Source organism: Rhizopus microsporus (assembly GCF_002708625.1).
Source record: "Rhizopus microsporus ATCC 52813 unplaced genomic scaffold scaffold_3, whole genome shotgun sequence".
In the NCBI taxonomy this organism is placed as follows: Eukaryota; Fungi; Mucoromycota; class Mucoromycetes; order Mucorales; family Rhizopodaceae; genus Rhizopus; species Rhizopus microsporus.
The window spans coordinates 1,823,680-1,837,183 of NW_019671918.1; the positions used below are offsets into that span (position 1 = coordinate 1,823,680).

A 13,504-nucleotide genomic window follows, 5' to 3' on the forward strand; every position below is an offset into this window, starting at 1 on the left:
ACTTGAAGTCGTGCATCACCATATTCCTTTTTAACAGCTGGCTGAGATGTTGATGTTGCAGCTGGTGCTGCTGCTGCTTCTGCTTGAGATTGCTTTGCTGCTTCTCTCTAAGGTAAATAATCGTTTAATCAAGTTTAATACCCATTTGTTTTTTTCATATTACCTTTGCTGCACGTTCCTTTTTATCTGCCTCAATCTGTGCTTTCACCTTTGCCTTTGCAATACGATCTAATTCTTTCTCCTTCTTCTTCATTTCAAAGGCTTTTTTAATCTCCTTAGCCTGCAACTCTTCCTTCGCAGCTATTATGTCTTTTCCTGCTTTTCTTCGAATCCTTTCAGCTTCTTTACGTTCGGCTGCCTCCTGAGCTTCACGTATAGCGCGTTTTTCAGCCATACGAGATCGAAGTTCGGCTAACTTTTGTTTCTTCTCTTCTTCGGTTAATGGTTTTATAACTTCAGTGCTTTCAGCAAAATTTTGATGTCCTGTCCTCGCAGCATGTCTTTCTGCTCCAGTTGCTATGAAAAACACGATGAATTTTCATCATTGTTTTGAGCTCATCATCATTTTACCATCACGGAATAATTTTTGGCAATCATTGCAAATCAAACTAGAAGCAGTTTGTTCTCCTTGTTGTATTTCGCCTTCCTCTTTTTGAACTGATTCAGAGCCTAGTTCTTTTGGTTGTTCTTCTTCTTCTTCAGGTTCATCAGAAACTTCTGGATGTTCCAGCATCCTGAAAGAGAGAAATGAATGAGATTATGTCGATGTGATTAAAATGGCTATATACCAATCCATTGCAGGTTGCAAACCAGCACCATTCGTTGCCTTCCATGCCTTTTTTCTATGACAAGAATGAGCCATATATATAGGTTAGTTATTGTCACTTACACTTTTGCAAGGGAAAAACCCATGCTGACAAGAGTATCTATATCGTTTGCCATATTTGATGAAAACGCGCACAAAAGAAAAAAATAAAACAACGTTTGCTTTTTATATGGGGTCTGTGATTACTATAATAGGAAAGAGACACAACGCACTTCAGCATGAAGGAGACTTGCAGAATATTTAAGTGGATTTTTTTGTCTGCAGAAAAAAATAAGATAGACTTGCATTAGATAATCATTGAGAACAAAGCACTCTTTTAGAAAGTTGACTCTGGTCAAAATGATACTTTGTCTAGAGACAATTGTCTATTTCAAGTGAGACGTGTGGTTCTAAACTTTTCATGCTTTTTCTTTGCATGAACGTTGCGCGTCTATAGTCACGTCCTTTGAAGTAGGTGTGTATACTATAAGGCTTTGCCCGCCTTTTTCCGGTTTTTTGGAAATCCCTTTTTATTCCATTTCTCCAAGGATGGAATCGTTTTTGATTTCATGCCTTTGAGTCGAGACTGACTTTCATGTCTACTATTCTACGGAAGTCATAACGGGTATCCTTTCTCGTAAAGACTTTTATTGCTCTTTGATGAGGGACAATAAGTACAAAAGATGTATATGATGGGAAATGTTTTGGAGACAGAATGTAACGTGGCATATCTGCCAATGGTCACCTACTATAAGAATCTCAGAGAATGTTCACTGGGCAAAACCATCTTGCCTTGGGTGCCATTATTTAGCCGAGATAAGAAATGTCCCGTTTCATTCAGAGTGAATCCAATTTATCAAAAAAGGTTGAAGTTGTAACCTTTAGGAAAAACCAAGATATTCTTTTTTTTTTTTTTACTGCGGTAAAAAAAGACAAGTAGCTTACAAGGTTTTGTATACTTTGGTGACAGCTTCTTCATTTAAATGATGGTCGTTCAGTAGCATGTGGACCTGTACTTCAAAATTTGAAAGGGTGCAACTGTGCAACAGACGATACATATATCAAACCTACTGGAACCATTTTAAATGTTCAAAGTCGATTGCGTGTGTTGTAACCACACGACAGGACTGAGCATTGAGTTTGTGGAAGAAGCTTATTGACATATATGCTGTAATAATCACGGTAAAATATGCCATTTTTTATTCTTTCTATATTTGTAGTTTTCTGTTACAAAAGATAGATGCTATTTTTAATTTGTGAATCTTATAGCCTTTGCCTTTACGGGTAGTTCACTTGTTACTAGAATCAAGTGAGCAAGGTTAAAAACAAGTATGTCATGTGCATAAGCTTTCTCTTTATTCTTCTCATGTACTTTTGCATTGTGTCTGCGTGCATTTACGAAAATCAGCGAAAAACAGTTTAAGAAACAGCGATCTGGTTTCATCGATAATCTATTGCAAACGAAACACAGACTTCCGCGGAACATGGCGGGATTTTTATTAGCATTTGCTAGATTATGTCTTTTTGCAGTCTCAAATGCCTGGTATAGCAACTATATTGGGTCCAAGCGATAACGGGGGAATAAATATGGCTATGAACTGACTTACAACCAATAATTTTTTTTCAAAGATATTCACTGAATATGTTATTACATACTTACATCAGGACATCTGTTTGCGCAAAAGAGTCCAGGACACCATTTGAGAAAGATACAATAGATATGCTTAAAAAGGTTATCTACTATCACATGCGCAGCTTTTTATTTTTCCTCACTTACTTCAGCTATTTAAAGTGCTAGGGTTGTGCCCCTGGGAAATTATATAATGTGTAGGATAATAGGGCCCCTCTCCCTTTCAACTTTTGATGGCTAGACAGAAAAAAAAGTGTGTGCCACCTACCTGTGGGCGATCTATCTCTCTCTCTATCTCTCTCTGTTTGAGCAAATAATATGAGTTTATGACGAAATCTCTTTTAGAGTTGCGTTCAGAATAAAATAATAAAATAGAACAGCCGTTGTAACGCTGTACATGTACTCTATTTGTAGCATGGTAACCTAAATAACTATATCGGAATAAATAGCTAAAGAGGAAAAATAAAGGAGAGGCTTAATATTAGATAAAGTTTTAGTATCCCACGTTCAATGTGATATGTTTCCATAGCATGGTACTACATTGTAGTACATCACATACTTTAGCTATCAAAGGAAAGTGTCTGGAACATACATTGGCATAAGATAACAAGGTAGTCTTTCAACTTGACATTTCAGTATTCACATTCAAGGGCTGTCACAGGGGCAGGGGCAAAAGAAAAAAAAAAAGAAGGGGTAAGATTTATGCAAGGGAAACATGACATACGCATGAATGTAATAATTAAAAAAAGCATGACACTTGAAGCTATTGTGTGTACATAAAAAGGATAATCATCACATTGAGCAAAAACGACTTTTCGGAAAGTTAATAAGCATAGCAGAACTAGTCGGAGCCCAGGTTTTTTTTTTATATACTTGTCGTAAATAGCGGAGTCAACAAATTACCAATGGAGATGCTCTCATATGATTGACTTAATCTAAAAAAAAGACGGTAATCTTAGTAACCAGTTTACTAATGGAGATCTGTTACTAGTTACACAATTCCATATGACTATGTTGCCTATTAAAAATCAAGCAAGGTGATCCATTTTTTTTTGCAAATGATGCGTTATTTTATTTTTTTCTTCTTGTTGCTATGGTGATGGGTTACCAAAGCAAAACAATTAATTTGTTTGGTCCCTTTGTTAGTGTAACTCTGTTGCCATTAAAGTAAGCGTTTAATAAATAGATAACATGTGCCTCAGTTTACAAATACGATTTTTTGTTATTATCCTTTTATTGTCTTGCTTCCCCATTGACTTTTTCGCTACACAAAATCAGCGTGGTACTGGAAAAATGATTGCCATTATGTTACTGGCTTTCTTTTTTATTGAGGGAAAGGGAAATAGGCCGACTGAGAAATAAAAAGCTGGGGAGGAAGGGACATTATATGATACCTGTAATAGATAAGAGAATATAAAGTATGACAAGAGTAATATCAATAGGGAACTTCGGGGGGAGAGGGTAAAAGAATAAATAAAGATAACCCAATCACGACTAGTTTGAGTCAGAAGAGGTTATTTGTGTCACGAATTAGTCTACAAGAAAGAAAAAATCCTATTTTTCCCACAAGAACCTCTTTCTTTCTCTTTTTACTCAACTTATGCCTTTTGACACAGTAAAGAGATCAAATAAAAGGATTAGAGCCAATCTATCATCACTTCATGAAGATGAGGATGATGATTGGTATAATACGACCATTGAAATATTTAATAATCAAAAGAATAATTTTGAAAGTTCGTCCTTTCTTGAAAACAATTACCAATCTTCTATTACCTCAAGTCCTCCCATGGATTACATTCATACTCCTTCAACAATACCAATTGATATACCATATTCAAACGACTCCTCTGATCCACACGACTCTTCAAGCTTAGACAATATAACACCTCCCTCTAGTCTTTGTTGGCAGGACGATTATTTCACTGGACTGTCTGCTACTTCAACAGCATTATCTCCTTCTTCTCCTCAACCACTTGATTCATTTGTCGACTTATCCTCCATTAATCCACGTACTGCTGACATTTTTTCGAAAATTCAATTCTCCTGCACAGACAAAGGAATCAACCTTGAAGCAAAGATTTCCAATGCCTCCGACCTACGCTCCCTAATTGACGCTTTCAGTCATCTCTGCTGTACAGACAAGAGCATCAGCAGTCCCACACAAGCACCTCAAATCAACAACAAGATCGTTCTCTGCCGCAATAAAAGCAACCAAACAAAGCCTGTCAATTATTTTGCCTCAACCTGTGATCTAGGTCAGATACCAAACGCACACTCCACTCTAGATTCACCTCACAGCCTGCGAGAAATAGCAGACGCATGTATCGACACCTATTTCACCTGCTGGGTGCGGTTTAAACCGATCCTTAAACGAGACGAATTTATGACCTGGTACAGGGCCCAGGAACGACCGACAGACACATTAATTGTGAACGCAATCTGTTCGTACGTCTTTCGTCACATGGTCTTTCACCATCCGCATCCTCAATTTATGCACTTTCTCAAAGACCAAGACAAGCTTCAAGAACAAGAAGAGTACTTTTTCAGCTGTGCTCGTGAATGTCTCGCCCAGTCATTTGATACCCCTGATCGATATACTATTGTTGCCTTACTCTACATGTGCGTCCGTGCTGAACCTTCCCGACGTCACCACTATATCGGTATGGCTGTTTCAGCTCTTCATGAGCTCGAAATTTACCCACGCATGGCTCACGAGGATGCTGACTGTTATGACAAGGAAATGGACACTCGTCTCTGGTGGTTCGTCTGGGCCATTGACTTTTACCTTTGGTCAGCTGGTGCGCCCAAGAACACGCCTCAACCTCGCGTTCCTGGCGAAATCGATCTTCCTCAGGTGTTTGAACAAGATATCGATGACACAGAAATTGGAGTTATCGCCTTCATCCACTGTCTTACCCTTTGGCGAATTCAAGCAGATATTGTTGCGGCTCTTTACGATACCGAAAACTCAGAATTGACCATCGAGCAACTAGTGGAATATGACAAGCGTCTGATTTCCTTTTACGAGGGATTACCCAAGTACCTTCAGCTGGACAGTGGTTTTGAATACGGTACCGGTGACCTCTTCATGGCCTGTTTGCGCGTCAACATCGAATACAACGCAACCCGCATCATTCTTCACAAGCTATTTATTCCTGAAATGCACGATCCTCGTCCAAGTCAGACCTCTCTCGATTCACTCAACATCTGTCTTTCGACTGCCCTGACTCAACTGAGCACCGTCAAGACATGCAACATGGTCGATGTCGGTCGATGCGCCTTTGACCGTGACGAACTCTGGAGAGCGGCTGAAATTGTGTCGGTTGCGATGGACATTTATCATACCTGCGCCTCCCCTGACGACCAAGCAAAAATACTACGAGGCATTAAGATGGAAGACTTTCACCATGGACTGACCAAGTCATTTGATATCCTACGAAACACAAGAGAGTTTCAATTCAACTCCAAGAACTGGCTTCAAGTCGCAGACTGGATGCAAGTCGAAATTCGTCGACATCAACTCAATACGTATCGCCCAGCCACGATAGAGGATACGACGGCTATGAAGAAACCTGACTTCTTTTTGGCCCATCTCAAACCTCACGCGACCCTGTCTCCCACTTTATCTCAAAAGCAGCCTCCAAAATCATTAAAGCAGCCCAGAAGATCGATCTCATTTCAAAATCAGTTCACTGTCTCTCCTCAACATTCCAGAAAGTCATCTTTTTCAACAGCACCTCCATTTCTTCAGTTTAACAATTATGTTCCACCAAGTCCACAAGCATCGTCCAAGGTTCAGCCTCAATTTATCAATGGTGGTAAAAGTCAAGCAAGGTTCCGATATTTTAATCCTCGCAAGATGAACAAGTTCCTTTTTATTGATGAACACCCTATGATGTAATAAGCTCTTCACTATACATATATATATCTCTTGTACATGATCTCTCTCTATGTTTCTTTTTTTATATATCAACTCTATTCTTTCTTTTTTTTTTTTCTCTTTCCTTATGTGTATATAAATATTCATTAATGCTCTCTCATTTAATAAAAAAAAAAATGTTAAAAAGTTCGCGGCTATTCAAAATGACATTTTGGACCAGGGCTTTTCTTTTTTCTTATGCTTAGAACAACTTTTCGACAACAATATCGACAAGCTTGGAAGTGTCGATATTACACAACACAAGATGACATTCATAGAATTCCTCCTCAGTTAAACTTGAGTCATTATGCCAAACACGTCGAATCAGTAGCGAATAGCATGAGATTAAGAAACTATGAGCCCGACTGTGTGTACGAAGTGAAACGACTTTCTGACGAAAAGACCGAGCTCGAAAAAAGAGCAGCTTCATTTCGTGATCGACGTGACGAGATCAACCAGTCGATTCGGTCAGCGAACTCCAAACAAGAACGCAACGAATTTATCCATCAAGCAAAGCATTGGAAAGATCAATTACGACAAGTGGAAGAAAAACTCGTCCAAGTTGAGTCCGATCTGATCAACCAGGCCCTGTTGATCCCCAACGACATTCATCCTGATGCCCCTCGTGGCCCAGAGACCAATGCAACCATAGTCAAGACGGTAGGATCACCACGCACCGAACGTCATTTGCGTGATCATCTCACCTTGGCCGAGAATCTGGATATGGTCGATTTCGAACAAGCCGCTGTCGTAACCGGGTCTAAATTCTATTACCTCAAGAACGCAGGCGCCTGGCTCGAATGCGCCTTGATCCAGTATGCCCTTCATAAGGCGGCCGCGAGAGGGTTCATGCCTGTCTTGGCTCCTGATATCGTGCGTACGTCGATCGCCTATGGCTGCGGGTTTCAGCCTCGGAAGAAGGAAGCGTCGCAGATCTATGATGTGTCAACGGCCAGTATGGCCCACACCACAGCGCCTAAGCTCTGTTTGGCCGGAACCGCTGAGATTCCACTGGCAGGGATGTTTGCTCAAAAGATGCTCAAGGAAGAGGAACTGCCTAAACGCGTCGTCGGGTTCAGTCATTCATTTAGAGCCGAGGCAGGTCATGGGTCGGCTGAGGAACGTGGGTTGTATAGAGTTCATCAATTCTCAAAGGTCGAGCTGTTTACAGTGACAACGCCAAGTCAGAGCGAAGGTATCCTTCAAGAGCTTTTGTCGCTCCAGGAAGATATGTTTACCGAACTTGGACTGTGTTTCCGTGTATTGGATATGCCTACAGAAGAACTTGGCGCAAGTGCTTATAGGAAATATGATATAGAGGCATGGATGCCAGGAAAGAATGGCTGGGGCGAGGTATATGTATACTTTTATATAGTGTCGGATGACTAACGTATGCTCAGATTTCATCCACTTCAAACTGCACGGATTATCAAGCCCGTCGATTAGACATTCGGTATCTGTCTTCTCAGTTTAAAGAAAATGTAGGACCCAAGGAGGTACGTGTACCCTGGCATATGAAAGAGAAATGGGTCAATTACTGTCACACGTTGAATGGCACAGCTATGGCAGTGCCCAGAGTGATGATTGCCTTGTTAGAAACACATCAGCGAGAGGATGGATCGATTGATATACCACAACCCCTTCGTAAATGGATCCCTGGTGAACCTAGTGTTTTCAAACCTTGATTTTGTAAATGTATATATTAAAGTGTATTTTTATTATTATTGTCTTTGTTGTTGCTGCTGCTGAAGTCTATCTTTAGATCTACGTCTTCTGATCGCAGCATTCTTTGTCATGTATATACGCCATCTATTTACATTGACCCATGTGGTCATTAGGACTACAACCATTGAGCCAACGATCGTGCTAAATTCTGGATACTCTTTGAACAAGGCGATGCCAAAGATAAATGCCAATACGACATCACTTGCTTGTATCACGCTTGCCAGGCCAGTAGGGGCCATCTTGAGTCTGAATGTGTGTGAGTGAGAAATATGTAAAGATGTGTAGAGAGAGAGACTTACCCTTGACTGAGCAAAAATTGCCCCAAGAATGCAATGGGTCCAATGGCACCAAGCATCCAAAGGTCATTATTGAACTGATGATAGTCAGGTATCACAAACTGTTGTAAGCGAACCAAGTAGACCAAGAGACTGATTATGGACGCAACAAATCCAAAATAAACAATATGCACCAAGACATGCGTCTCCTGTCCTATCTTTCGCACTGTCACATAGGCCGTCGCTGACATGAGAGCCCCGGTCAGGGCACAGAGTACGGCAACAGACCTTGAGGTATCGATAATAACGTTGAAAAAGATGCTCGGTTTGATGACAAATAATAGTCCGATAAAGCAAATAACTGAATAAAATCCATCTTTAAAAGAATACATCTCGTTCAGGACGACAGAGGCAACGATGGTCTTGAATATGGGACCCACAAAAAATAAGACTATTAAAGTATTAACAAAGTGTCTACATGTTTCTGTTCATGTTTTACCTGTCGCATCAATCAATGGCAACTTTGTCAGACTATAGAAAAACAAACACAATGCACTTGCACTTACGAGCGCTCTCAATAGAATCCATCGTCGATAGCCTTTCTTTCCTAATGGATTGACGCCAAGAAAAACACAAACGATCAAGCCAAGGAATAGCTGTATGGCAGACCTTGCCAAGACGATTTCAAAAGAAGGTATAGTGTTGCCCAAGTATTTTACAAATACAGATACGATCGCAAAGAACACAGACGATGCTCCAAGCAAGATCACACCTTTTATTTCTCTCTTTCGAATAGACATGTCTGTGCTCATTGACCAGACCGATGACTGTTGTTGTTGTCGGAAGCTTGAGCTACTTGTTGTTGCTGTTGCTTCTTGAGATAGTAATGGTGTGGACTCATTTGTGATTGTCACGCTGGTTGGTATTGGATTCACAGCTGGATCTGCTACTTCTGAGGTCATTTATTTGAAGAAACTTGTAAAAATAATAGTAATAGTAGAAATTGATAAATAATAATTATTATAAAAAAAAAAGATGCACACAAATATGGTAATCTAAAAAAAGAGAGATTTATTTAAAGAGCAGGAACAACACGATCACAACCATAGGCGCTTCTGCCAGCATTACAGTCAGAGTATTTCTCACAACTATAAAAAAGATGAGTATATATATATAAACAAAATAATAATGTTCTATTTACCATCTGATACAAAAATCAGCAGAGCTTGGTTCGATCAAACTGACATAGTAAGGATAACCAGCACAGGCAGAATGTGGAGGAGAGCCGCTTCCATGGTTATCGTACTGTCCACCATCGTCCTTGCTGCTCAGCTGGTAAGCAGCGATATTGAGCGTACCGCGAACCTGAACAAAACCAGCAGCAGAGTTTGTTTGGTATTTAGCAGATTTGATAAATCCTGAAGGGAAGATACCAGCACCAGGAGCGTTGACATTAGGCTTGGTACAAAAGGCAACTGCATTCTTTTCAGAGTCAGCGATAGCATCATTATCTACCTTACCACCGTTGGCATCTTTGTTACCAGGAGAAGGAGGTAAGAAGAGACAGAAATCAGAGGAGCTAGAGATTTGAACAGTTAAGCCGCTGAGGCCAGGCGTAGCTGTGGCTGTAGGTGTAGAAGGTGTCGTGTTCTTGGTCGTGACCTTGGTGGTGATGGTCTTAGTGCCAGAGACAGTTGTCTTGACGATGGTTGTTGTAGGTTGAATATCACAGATGGTACCATCAGGATCAAGGACACACTTGTTCGTAAAGAGGTTACAGCAGCTGATTTATTTTTGTGTGAGCTTAGCAATGCTTTTTTTTTTCTTGTTGAACAACTTACCGAACACCAGCACAGTCATCATCTGTTCTACATTCAGGACCAGCGTTTGTCATGGTCAAAACAGTGGTTGTCGTCTTGGATGTAGTAGTCTTTGTCTTTGTAGGCGTAGGAGTGCCAACAGTGACTTGAGAGGTATGCGTGGTAGGAGCACTAAGACAAAGGATTTGATCGATGTAGAGATTGGTACAACGGGAATTGACTAAAATAAAACATATAAGTATCCCATTGATCAGCAAGTCATTATTTCGCTTACTTGAAGGATTCCATCTTCTCAATTGATTGAATGAGACACCAAATGCTTTATCGATTTTACTACACTATCATGAATAGTGAGGATTATATATTGATTGATGGAGTAGAGACTTACAGTATCACCATTCTTTACGATATAAGTCTTTTTACAGCTGACTGTATATTGCGTAACTACATCAGCCTTTTTGGCAACAACAGTAGACGAAAGGAGAGTGACAGCAGCGCAGATTAAGGACAGTACGCGAACCATTGGGTAAAGGAAGGAAAAAGGAAGGAAAGGATGAGGGATAAGGAAAAGAATTGACCTTGGAAATACAAGACACTCTCTTTTATATGTCCTTTTTTTTTCTCTTTTCCACAATTACGGAATGATACAACGAGACAACATTAAGTAGGCGATTGCTTTTTCTGATTGACGATTTACACGAGGAAAGATACTAAAGAAAAAAAGTAGGACAATGCTCTGTAACACTTTTTTTTTAAAAAGTCTAAATTTGGATATTTTTATTAAATGAAGGATATTCTTTTACCATTTAATGACATCAGGATGTGACTTGAATTGTTTATAGTCTTCCATATGAAAGAAGGATAGCTCAGTCTCATTTTCTATTGTTGTGATTAGTAGAGCTACAAAAAACATAAATGATGCATACCAATGCCTTGCCAAGCCAATACAGCACTATCGTCCGAAAGGATCAACTTGTCATCATCCTCAGTATTGATAATAAGGTTCATAGTCTAAATATACATCCTTAGTGTCACATCAGGAACATGTTGTCTTTGTTTTACCTTGTGGCCATGAGCTACTGTATAAACTTTAAGCGTATCTATTTTTAAATCCCTAGTTATATAAAAAGTAACGAACAAGATTGTTGATTTATACCAAATTTGACGTTCAAATAGGGTTTCCAGCCAGGCTGTGTATGAATCTCTGTTATTGATAGGTTTCAGTTAATGCCAAGCAAAAGTTACAAAACAAGAGGTTACTTTCTAAAACGAGCTTTTTTAAATCACCAACAGTGCAAGTCTCCAAATTAACGTGTTGAAGAACGAGGTTTTTACATGTGCGATATTCAAAGTTCTTTATACAGCGAACTGTAATCGTAGCGTCTGACGTTGGTTTAGCAAGGTTGGTTAAATTCTCACTTGACATTTGGAAAAGAGTAACAGTGGAAATCAAAAAAAAAAAAACTTTCGAGAATAATAATAGCGGAAACTGAATTAGAAAGAGTGAGAAAGAGAGAAAGAGATCTGCACAGAATGAGGGGGGACACTTTAGAGACGTTAAAATTAGATTAGTGTAGGCATGATAGAATCTTACATGTAAGCATTTTGTTGAACCTATCAAGTGGGGATATGCTTTGGTTGATCATGGACATCCAAGTCAATACTAAAAGTGAGTTTCCTTCAAGGATTATTACCAGAGTCTCTTTTACTTGTTGTGAACCAAGGTCATGTAACAGCAAACCACATTGTTTGAAAGTGCTTTCAATAGCCTTTAACGCTTGAATTTAGCTCAAGTTATTTGAAGCAAAATAAAAAAAAGGAGTAAGCATCTATATGCATTTATTAAACACCTGCAAACATGTTGTCAGAGGTCTCATTTTGACGTTTTTCAAAGGCTTATCTTTCAATATAAAAGACATTGACTGACCACAATTTATGTGCTTGGTATCATAGCAAATAAAGATGAACACTATAATAAAATTTATACCGTCTTTTTTTTTTTCTCTGAGCTTATAATGTCTATGTTTAGTCTGATTAATGACAACTCTTATTGTCAGCTTGCATAATTAAAAAAAAAAAGTGGTCATTGCGCTTCCTTTATTCGTAGTTTTAAATAACTCCTTTAGCATTCTTCTAGAGCTGCAATAGTCTATCTTTTTCATTTTCTTTTCTGTTATTATTTTAATAATTTCTTACTTGAAACGCCCTCTTATATAAAATGTGGTAAGTAGCATATCGTTTATCCCTTTTTTTTTTTTGGATAGCCTGATAACCGTAGAGACATCGAAGCAAAGGAGCAGCACGACGAGTCGATGTAATTACTGTTGAGAACGATCCACACGGATCTTAACAGAAAGATAAAGGTAAATGGCGGGTACAAAAAAAGGTTAAAGGAAGAAAAAGAGAAGAGAAAAATGTTGAAGAGTGTGGGGGAAGGCGGGAAAGTAAATGGTAAATATAAAGATACTTACCGAATACACTAGGCCGGATTGTCTAACGACAACCCACGAGAAGAAAAAAGAGTAAATGTGCTCGCATTATCGACATTATAATCATAAAACATGATCCATTTTTCTAACCACTTCTATAGAGACGCGTACCTTTGGTGGCGATAACTCTTTCAGAACAAGCAATCGAAGCCAACAACGAGGACGATTGGGTTTTTAAACAGAGAAACATAACAAGGCTACTTCAAACTTTTAAGTTGAATTCTGTCGAGCTATTGTTCAATGAAGCAAATAGTGTTCTTTTGGGAGGAAACCTAGAGCAAGCTCTGTAAGTTGCCACATACGTATAGCCGTTCTGAAAAAGCGACATATTTTGACTAATGCATTTCTTTGTGCGGTGCAAGACATACTTCTTGTCGTATCTGAACATTATTCACGCTTATTGAAACTAAGGAAACTATCCTTACAATAACAAACACTAGTGCAGAGCATCATTTCTTGTTTCAGATGCCACAGTAGTAACAACTAGGAAACCCTTAATTAACTGCTCTACCTCAGAACAACAGTTAGACCCACATCAACTATAATCCCACAGAAAACTTAAAGTATAAATAAGAACCACCCTTTATCAATACAAGCATTAATTCAGTCTTACTATGTCCTATTATCTCTTATTACTTTTGTATTGTCACACTTCTATTAAAGCCGAATTAGCACTGCGGTGAAGTTAGAGCAGTGTCCGGAGATAATCTGTTGGCCGAATTGACGAATTCTTTGAAGAAAACATGGGTAAACGGATTTCCAGATTATTCGGACGAAGAAGTTACTGAAATCTCCAAAATCATTGATCTACACCATTTCCAGAAATATATTACGCAAATAC

General features: G+C 39.1%; 7 protein-coding genes across 7 annotated transcripts in view; 3 read left to right on the forward strand and 4 right to left on the reverse strand.

Annotated features, from left to right (window-relative positions):
* Positions 1 to 973, reverse strand: part of RHIMIDRAFT_273657 (uncharacterized protein) — a 1,686-nt gene extending 713 nt beyond the window's left edge. Inside the window, exons 1-5 of the mRNA XM_023612396.1 lie at positions 890 to 973; positions 789 to 842; positions 571 to 734; positions 164 to 516; positions 3 to 107 (exon numbers count right to left, since the gene is read on the reverse strand). Coding sequence (XP_023469532.1) covers positions 3 to 107; positions 164 to 516; positions 571 to 734; positions 789 to 842; positions 890 to 942 — 729 coding nt within the window. The 5' untranslated portion in view covers positions 943 to 973. The remainder of the gene's footprint in view (positions 1 to 2; positions 108 to 163; positions 517 to 570; positions 735 to 788; positions 843 to 889) is intronic.
* A 2,535-nt stretch (positions 974 to 3,508) lies between these two features.
* On the forward strand, positions 3,509 to 3,850 carry RHIMIDRAFT_273659 (uncharacterized protein). The gene has a single exon (XM_023612397.1). It carries the CDS (start codon positions 3,627 to 3,629, stop codon positions 3,795 to 3,797), a length of 171 nt encoding a protein of 56 aa, XP_023469533.1. The 5' UTR covers positions 3,509 to 3,626; the 3' UTR covers positions 3,798 to 3,850.
* A 162-nt stretch (positions 3,851 to 4,012) lies between these two features.
* Positions 4,013 to 6,444, forward strand: RHIMIDRAFT_93882 (uncharacterized protein). Its single transcript, XM_023615897.1, has one exon. The coding sequence runs from the start codon at positions 4,036 to 4,038 to the stop codon at positions 6,334 to 6,336; it is 2,301 nt and encodes a 766-aa protein (XP_023469534.1). The 5' UTR covers positions 4,013 to 4,035; the 3' UTR covers positions 6,337 to 6,444.
* A 108-nt stretch (positions 6,445 to 6,552) lies between these two features.
* RHIMIDRAFT_198319 (seryl-tRNA synthetase) lies at positions 6,553 to 8,039 on the forward strand (the record flags this gene model as incomplete). Its single annotated transcript, XM_023606274.1, has 2 exons — positions 6,553 to 7,707; positions 7,755 to 8,039. The coding sequence occupies 2 exons, from the start codon at positions 6,553 to 6,555 to the stop codon at positions 8,037 to 8,039; spliced, it is 1,440 nt and encodes a 479-aa protein (XP_023469535.1).
* A 36-nt stretch (positions 8,040 to 8,075) lies between these two features.
* On the reverse strand, positions 8,076 to 9,154 carry RHIMIDRAFT_198930 (uncharacterized protein; the record flags this gene model as incomplete). Its single annotated transcript, XM_023606332.1, has 3 exons — positions 8,076 to 8,325; positions 8,379 to 8,805; positions 8,854 to 9,154. 3 exons carry the CDS (start codon positions 9,152 to 9,154, stop codon positions 8,076 to 8,078), a joined length of 978 nt encoding a protein of 325 aa, XP_023469536.1.
* Positions 9,155 to 9,429: 275 nt separating this feature from the next.
* On the reverse strand, positions 9,430 to 10,697 carry RHIMIDRAFT_248930 (uncharacterized protein; the record flags this gene model as incomplete). The annotated part of the gene is made up of 5 exons (XM_023610572.1): positions 9,430 to 9,502; positions 9,556 to 10,137; positions 10,196 to 10,394; positions 10,449 to 10,512; positions 10,563 to 10,697. 5 exons carry the CDS (start codon positions 10,695 to 10,697, stop codon positions 9,430 to 9,432), a joined length of 1,053 nt encoding a protein of 350 aa, XP_023469537.1.
* Positions 10,698 to 10,831: 134 nt separating this feature from the next.
* Positions 10,832 to 11,993, reverse strand: RHIMIDRAFT_93878 (uncharacterized protein). Its single transcript, XM_023615896.1, has 5 exons — positions 11,435 to 11,993; positions 11,331 to 11,378; positions 11,237 to 11,274; positions 11,101 to 11,185; positions 10,832 to 11,053 (listed from the first exon to the last, which is right to left on the reverse strand). Exons 1-5 carry the CDS (start codon positions 11,598 to 11,600, stop codon positions 10,974 to 10,976), a joined length of 417 nt encoding a protein of 138 aa, XP_023469538.1. The 5' UTR covers positions 11,601 to 11,993; the 3' UTR covers positions 10,832 to 10,973.
* Positions 11,994 to 13,504: the final 1,511 nt, after the last annotated feature.

What these genes read in the sequence shown, in the direction of transcription:
- RHIMIDRAFT_93878 (XM_023615896.1), bottom strand. Translation starts at nt 11,600, where the DNA reads ATGTCAAGTGAGAATTTAACCAACCTTGCTAAACCAACGTCAGACGCT. An exon ending in AAAAAAGCTCGTTTTAGAAA is followed by an intron (nt 11,379 to 11,434) that starts GTAACCTCTTGT and finishes TATCAATAACAG; the next exon opens with AGATTCATACACAGCCTGGC. An exon ending in CTATTTGAACGTCAAATTTG is followed by an intron (nt 11,275 to 11,330) that starts GTATAAATCAAC and finishes ATTTAAAAATAG; the next exon opens with ATACGCTTAAAGTTTATACA.
- RHIMIDRAFT_93882 (XM_023615897.1), top strand. Translation starts at nt 4,036, where the DNA reads ATGCCTTTTGACACAGTAAAGAGATCAAATAAAAGGATTAGAGCCAAT.
- RHIMIDRAFT_273659 (XM_023612397.1), top strand. Translation starts at nt 3,627, where the DNA reads ATGTGCCTCAGTTTACAAATACGATTTTTTGTTATTATCCTTTTATTG.